This window comes from Lygodium microphyllum, chromosome 22 (genome assembly GCF_053477565.2).
Source record: "Lygodium microphyllum isolate KBCC chromosome 22, Lygodium_microphyllum_v1.1.10, whole genome shotgun sequence".
Classification (NCBI taxonomy): Eukaryota; Viridiplantae; Streptophyta; class Polypodiopsida; order Schizaeales; family Lygodiaceae; genus Lygodium; species Lygodium microphyllum.
In genome coordinates this window covers 9,294,110-9,301,083 of record NC_141156.1, presented here as the reverse complement: position 1 = coordinate 9,301,083, position 6,974 = coordinate 9,294,110, and the positions used below count along the sequence as shown (strand labels likewise).

At 41.7% G+C, this 6,974-nt stretch overlaps 1 protein-coding gene across 1 annotated transcript; it reads right to left on the bottom strand.

The window, feature by feature from the left end:
* Positions 1–2,097: 2,097 nt before the first annotated feature.
* LOC148016881 (GDSL esterase/lipase At1g71250-like) lies at positions 2,098–4,778 on the bottom strand. The gene is made up of 5 exons (XM_087662596.1): positions 4,221–4,778; positions 3,720–3,847; positions 3,321–3,560; positions 2,605–2,860; positions 2,098–2,472 (listed from the first exon to the last, which is right to left on the bottom strand). The coding sequence occupies exons 1-5, from the start codon at positions 4,483–4,485 to the stop codon at positions 2,267–2,269; spliced, it is 1,095 nt and encodes a 364-aa protein (XP_087518722.1). The 5' UTR covers positions 4,486–4,778; the 3' UTR covers positions 2,098–2,266.
* Between the last annotated feature and the right edge of the window lie 2,196 nt (positions 4,779–6,974).

Below are 6,974 nucleotides of genomic sequence, written 5' to 3'. Positions count from 1 at the left end.
AGAGAGTGAACATAAAGAGGAGAGAGAGAGAGAGAGAGAGAGAGAGAGAGAGAGAGAGAGAGAGAGAGAGAGAGAGAGAGAGAGAGAGAGAGAGAGAGAGAGAGAGAGAAGGAGACAATGAAACACATAAATTCATCAGTGTAGTATGTTGTATAGGAGTGCAAAAATATACACATGTGCAGAGAAAATATATGTGTGTGTCTCTGCCTTGAGAACCTCGATCTCCATCACAGTTCATGTGCTGTCAGCCTCAGTAGGTCATCTGTGTCAGATATCAGATCAGCATATGTCCAACTGCTAGACCAGTATGCTATAAATAGTAGAAAATATCACAAAAAATAGATAGAAAGCAGGTCAGCTGTAATTAATGCAGTCAACTGCCTAAAAACCTGTCCAACTACTGTTGTGCCATGTGGCAACTGTCCGACATGTGCTGATGTGGCACCTACGCCTCTACTTACGTGGCTCCTTTGCATTGTTCGTACTACTAATGTGGCCAAGGAATGACTCTCTAACACACTTATATTCTCTTTTTGTTAAAAGATAATCTTTTGGCTTGTCTAAGGGCATGTCTATACACCATTGCATTGCATATGGATAGACATGAAATTTCCTTAGTATTGTTAGGAGAAAATATTGAATGAAGAAGTGTCATCTTTGTTAGTCTCAATGCATATTTGAGTTTTGATCTGGTAGCTCTCAGGTCCTAAAATGTTACTAGTAAACCTTAAAAATAATTATGGTTACGAAGGGAAGGCGAGGTTACTTCGCAATTTAAGGTGTGTTAGTTTCTGGTAATACATAACTACCACTATCGAATGTCAAACCTCTTTTTGAATTTCTTGCCAAGTCAAGTTGATTTATTTACTTCAAGAGCAGGCTATATTTACTTCAAAAGCAAGCTATATTGATGTCATCTCTCTTGACTTGTATGTTTTTACTTCTATGAAAAGCCATTTTATATGCAAGACCTTGATGAGATGAGGTGAAGATGTAGCAAGTGAATGATCACAAGTAACTACATGTTGTAATAACCAAGCTACTAATGAGTGATTGTACTTTTATGACTACAAAGTAACTTTCATTAAAATGTTTTATTCTACTACAACAAACAAACTTAGCATATGACCCTCTCTTAGTGTAGCCTCATCCAAAGGTTATCAACTAGATAAATATCTTTAGAAGGGCTTTGCACAAACTGACATGAAACTTCCTTAGGTTTGTTAGGAGTAGTGTCTTCTCTATTTGTCTCAATGCAAATTGAGTTTTGATCTACTAGCTATCTATTAATGTTTCCACTAAACCTTAAAACTAATGATGGTCATACTAGGAATGTGAGGTTACTTCACTATGTAAAATGTGTTAATTTCTTGCAAAACATAACTAATGATGGTCATGCTAGGAATGTGAGGTTACTTCACTATTTAAAATGTGTTAATTTCTTGCAAAACATAACTACCAATATGTATATCAAACCTCGTTGGAATTCCTTGCCAAGTCAAGTTGGTGTATTTATGTCAAAAGCAAGCTATATTGATGTCATCTCTCTTTACTTCAATGACAATGCATTTTGTATGCAAGACTTTGTTGAGAGGAGGTTGATGTATCAAGTGAATCATCACATATAACTTCATGTTGTAATAATCTACGATCGTATTTGATAACTACAAATTGACTTTCATTAATACATTTTATTCTACTACAAAAAAATAACTTCGTATGTAACCCTCTCTTAGTATACTCTCATCCAAAAACCATGAATTAGATAAATACCTTCATAAGGGCTTCGCAAAAGTACTTGTTTGTTTGGATTTTCACAAATTTCGTTGTTAAGCAAAGTTAACTAAACTATAACTTGATATATGAAATGTGAGATGAGGAATAGGCCAAGTGTTTTTGTTTAGATGATTGCAATTAGTTTACATGGAACAAAATTACACAAAGCTACAAGATTTTTGAAGGAGGTATTATTTGCAAGCAACACCTTTTTGTAGTTTGCAAAACTTTGATGCCCTTAGAAAAAAATAGAGTAGCCTTAGACAAACTAATTTTGAAATAAGCTTTTGCAAATTCTAAATTTAAAAATCTCAACCTTGTTTCTCTTCTTTAGGTGACCATTGTTCAGTTTACAAGAATGGACCTTTGAGATGGGCCTTTTTTGCTTGTGGCTACAGAGGTGGCTTGCTCCCACCTAAGAAAGAATGAAGGAAAGCGATGGGTTTTTTTAAAAACTTGGGTCAAGCCTAAGACCATTAATCATTTTTGATTAGGAATGAGATCCACCAAGTAGGTTGTTGGAGAGAGCTTGAAAGAGTGAGCGGCCCAAGAGCTCATTGACAGCCTCAGAGGGGTGGAATGCATCCCAGAACACATAGTCCTTGCGATCGGGGCATGCCTTCAGCACAGGCAAGCACAACAATTGCCCTTTGAATTTCCCGGCGCCGCAGCAGGCCACGTTAGGATACTTGAACCCTAAGGGGGAAAGGCATAAAAAACACATTAGAATCAAGAAGCAGGATTGGACTTTAGAAAGAGGAGATATCACCATACATAGTGACGAGGGAGTAGCAAGTCATTAGGGTAGGGGGAGGTTTGTGTTAGTACCATATTGTTGGGGGTTGGTCACGTATTCCATCACGGGCTCGTAGATCTCGGCGTAGATGAAGTTGGCGCCGGCGAGATTGGCGTTGAGCCGTTGGATGACGGCCTTGAGCCCGTCGTTGAAGCTGGACGCCATCTGGTTCACGAACTGAGAGCACTCCCCGTTCACGCTGCGCTGCCGGACCAGCTGCGACGGGATGCACCCCAGGGGCCCCACCCCGGACACCGCGACCGTGCGCGCCCCGAGCTCATACAATTGCTGCAGCCGCCCAATCACATTCCGCCCCGTCAGCAAGCAAACCGCACAGGTGGCACGGGCCCGGGTGGTCTAGCAAGCGTTTCTCTTTTCTCGCCGAATGTTAGTTTAAGCAAAGAATGTCTCGCAAACATGGCCTTCATTTGACAAGATGCCCGATATTTCATGTGATCGCCAAGTTTATTATCGACATGCCCTTCACTTATCTAGATTAAGGCTGTAATTATTTGGAAATCTAAGTATATTATGCATTATATCTAAAGTATATTATACAGGGATATTGGTGAATAATGATGTGCAATTAATCATCGTTTTGGAATATGATTCAATGCCATCAATTATGTGCAAATCTGCCAGAAATCATCATTTTGTGATAATCTCATTTCAGACTCAAAATATAGTATTGGCGCATTCAACAAGTGGTTAGGGTATATTATGGGTGATATAGGGTTGGTTATATTACCGTGAGTTGGTCGGCGGTCTTCTGCAGCATGACGCCCTGGTACTGGGTCGGGGTGTAGAGCTTGTTCATCGGGGAGTAGCTGAGCAGGTAGTTGTTGACGTAGTCGTTGCTGCCGAACACCGTCGCCACCAGCGACTTCCCTAGCAGCTCCGCCGCCGCGCTCGCCCCCAACATCCCCTGCAGCTGCTGCACCGTGTTCCCGAACCACGCGATCTGCGTGTCGAAATCCACCCTCCCCACCTGCCATATCACGCACACGCAGAGATATGTACGCAGTACCGTAACGCATCAAAATAATAGCATCTCCTTACGTATCTTGTTAGACCATACGATGATCCAGGAGGACTAAATGTGCCTAGGATGCTGCCAACATGAGGAGCTTCAGTTAGTTCTACTCACGAAGTTGAACCCGCTGCTCCGCAGGATGCCCGCTGCTCCCGAGGCATAGTTGACGCCTTGCAGGATGGCGTTGCCCTTGGTGATGGGGGCTAGATAAGGGGGTGGATATGGCAGGTTGACAAGCTCAGCTGCACAATGAAAAAAAAAACCACTGTCACTGCCCTGAATCGAGAGAGAGAGAGAGAGATTTTTTTGGACATTTTTCCAGACATAAATCCTCATCATGAAAACTTATGAAAACACTGACTTACAACAGCACGAGCTTCTGAAAGTGATTTGTCTACTTATGTGACAGATAGCAGCTTGAGCGAAGGGAGCTCGCCAAGCTTGACACTAAGTCTATTTGCGTTGCGAATCACATAGACTTCCCATGATAGAAAATAACTAGAGCTCGGGATCTTGACACCACTACACGGTTGTGAAGAACATTGAGTTTCCTTCAATACAAAATGACTTAGCAAGAGAGAGCGAAAGAGGGTGTGCGTGCGAGCTGCTGCTCACCTATCACGTCCAGCACCGTCTTGCCATTGCAGAATCTGCCTGTCGGGCCCTGCGGGAAGTCGATACCGAAGGGCAGCTGATTCGCCCTCGCCACAGACACGATGTAGTTGTTGTTGCCCACATCCACCAGCGAGTCCCCGAATATAAACAGTGCAGGAAACGGTTTCTTCTGAGAACCATCATCCTGCTGCTGCTGCGCCAAGCAACAGGAGCAGCAGAGAAGAAGGAACACTGCCAAGAACCCAAGCCTCGCAGTGTGTTCCATCGCTCAGAAACACTCGGGAGGCTCACAAGAAGAAAGCTACACTGTCCCTCTATCGTTTAGGAAGAGATGGCTGATTCTGTCCTATTGATTATATCCTCGTCAATCCGATGCAAAGCCTGGACCAGTGCACGAGGCTTTTGATGAGTTGCAGCAACAGCCCAAATGGGGAATGTGCTCTTGATGGATCGTGTTGGCCTTGACTGGACAATGGGGGCCGCCACTTCTTTTATGCCAAAGGAATGCATAATGCAATGCATCGGAAAGGAAAGCTCGCCTCCAAACGATTGAATCCCTTAACTGCCCGCCTACCTACCCCTCTCTCTGCCAGCAAAGACGCATTCCGACGAATTACACCTACAATTCTCAACCTCCCAATAGGTGTATGAGAGAAGAATTGCAATTAATCTGGTAGGAATTTACCACCAGACCCTCCAAATTTTTTCTCCTCAGGATTTTGGTCTTTGAGGTTTTACAAATTGTTCTAGGTTTATCGTCAAGAGAGAGAGAGATATGCAAACACCGACTATTGGTATTGCGATTGAGATGAACAATCCGAGAGTCTGAGAGGCTGGACTTCTCATCTAGAGTCTTGCACCAAAGTCCCCAAATGGGTGGTCATCTGCACCCTCCATAACACACGAGACAGGATAACTTTTGAGTCTTGAACCTACTAGATGGATGAATGTCCACCCCCCTTTACGGTAAAGGGGCCACTAACATGACACCCCCAAAAACTTAACCACAACCCACCCCCAACTTAATTAGTGAAGTTTTACATATAAAAGATGCATATTTTGTAATCACTCATTTTTAGTACACATATTTTTATGTATTACATATAAGTTTAGTATGAGCCATCTCGATTGTTTCACATTTTGGCTTTTATAAACCCTTTAAAAATGTAATATTTTTTAGAATGCACAATGTAAGTGATTTTTTAATCATAAATACTAGTGTTCCTTGCGCCCAAATGTAGCTTGGCCTCATGAAGTGGTCTAAAAAATAAGAGATCCCCATGATTTTGAGAGAGAGAGAGGGGGGGGGGGGGGGGGAGGGAGGGGGGAGGACATGTTAGCCACATGTGAGAGAGAGAAGGGAGGTTACTTAAGACAGACTTGATTAGAGAGAGAGAGAGAGAGCGAGAGAGAGAGAGAGAGAGAGAGAGAGAGAGAGAGAGAGAGGTTTGGGATATTAGGTATGTTTGAGAGGCCCTCTATAATTTTGGGGTCCCTTTAAGCAAAATAATATTGTAGATAGATTTGCAATTCATCATAGAAATGATATACACTAACAAAAAGTGTTGTTCTTGAAGCCAATTCACACTTTAGCTCTCTTCAGGAACTTAAAACAAACTTTGAAAACATGTTCTTTTTTGTCTTCATCCACATGTTAGCATAAAGGCCAACCTTGTCAACCCACCTTATAAGTTTTCTCTGTACAACGTAGGTCATTGAATAGCACCCTAGAGAATGCAAACAGATTTCCCTTAGTTTTAGGCACATTAGAAACCAAGGTGCCACCTTCACAAATTTATAGATGCAATTTTTAGTATTAAGGATTTTTAAACAAATCTTCCATATGAGGGTATTAAGCTTGTTTAACAGTATGCTCACCCATACTCTTCTTACTTTATGTCTCCATGCCTTCCAGTGTCCTCTGAAGAATGATGCTTTCATGCCATCTACATCTTGATGGATTCTTCATCCTTATTCTTCTTGAAGTATGTTTTTCTTTTGGCCACAAATAATTTCTTTTCTCTTTGAGTCTCTACTAATTTCAGGTGTATACATTCGTGAGGTTAGTCACCTCTTCTTTTTGGCAGAGTATGTTTCTTCAAGCCATTTGGCTTCCATGTCATTAAGGTTGTTGGGGGTCAAGGCACGTGCCTACAATGTTGTGTATTTACTACACACAACATGATTACACACTTGTACATTGTAGGTGGCTCAATCGATCTGAAGAAGACGATAAGGTTCTGAAAGTAGAAGACGGTTTAAAGAGCATAGTTATGACCACTTTAACCCATCATTGTCACTTTATTCTTTATTTTTTCAATGACTAATGAATAATGGAAGGTCAATTGCACATTGCGACTGTTGGAGTTTCCACATCTTGTATATGTCTCTCTTGCTATCTTACAGTATCTACTATGGCTCACATCTCTCTTTCTTCCACTTGCTCATGCTTTCACTTGGGCTCCACCCTTCAACTAGTATTAAGCCTATCATTTGAGGAGCTTTACAAACATGTGACAAAAGCTTCAACTTGAAGTTTTCATGGTAGCTTATCTCTCTTCTTTCCAAGGTATGCATTGTGCTTCTGCTTCTTTGCATCTTGCTCTAAGGGTTCAAAGGACATATTCATCATTACTTCAAGTCCTAAAGTGACCAACACAACTAGTAGAGTATTGAGATGGCAAGCTTGACACGCTTGGATATTGATGATGGAACACCTCCCATAGAGGCATTAGAAGAAAAGCAAAAAGACAT

Bases quoted from the DNA above. Each gene is read 5' to 3' on its own strand.
- LOC148016881 (XM_087662596.1), bottom strand. From the start codon at position 4,485: ATGGAACACACTGCGAGGCTTGGGTTCTTGGCAGTGTTCCTTCTTCTC. The intron at 3,848-4,220 runs GTGAGCAGCAGC...TTCATTGTGCAG, and splicing joins GACGGTGCTGGACGTGATAG to CTGAGCTTGTCAACCTGCCA. The intron at 2,473-2,604 runs GTACTAACACAA...TTTCCCCCTTAG, and splicing joins GACCAACCCCCAACAATATG to GGTTCAAGTATCCTAACGTG.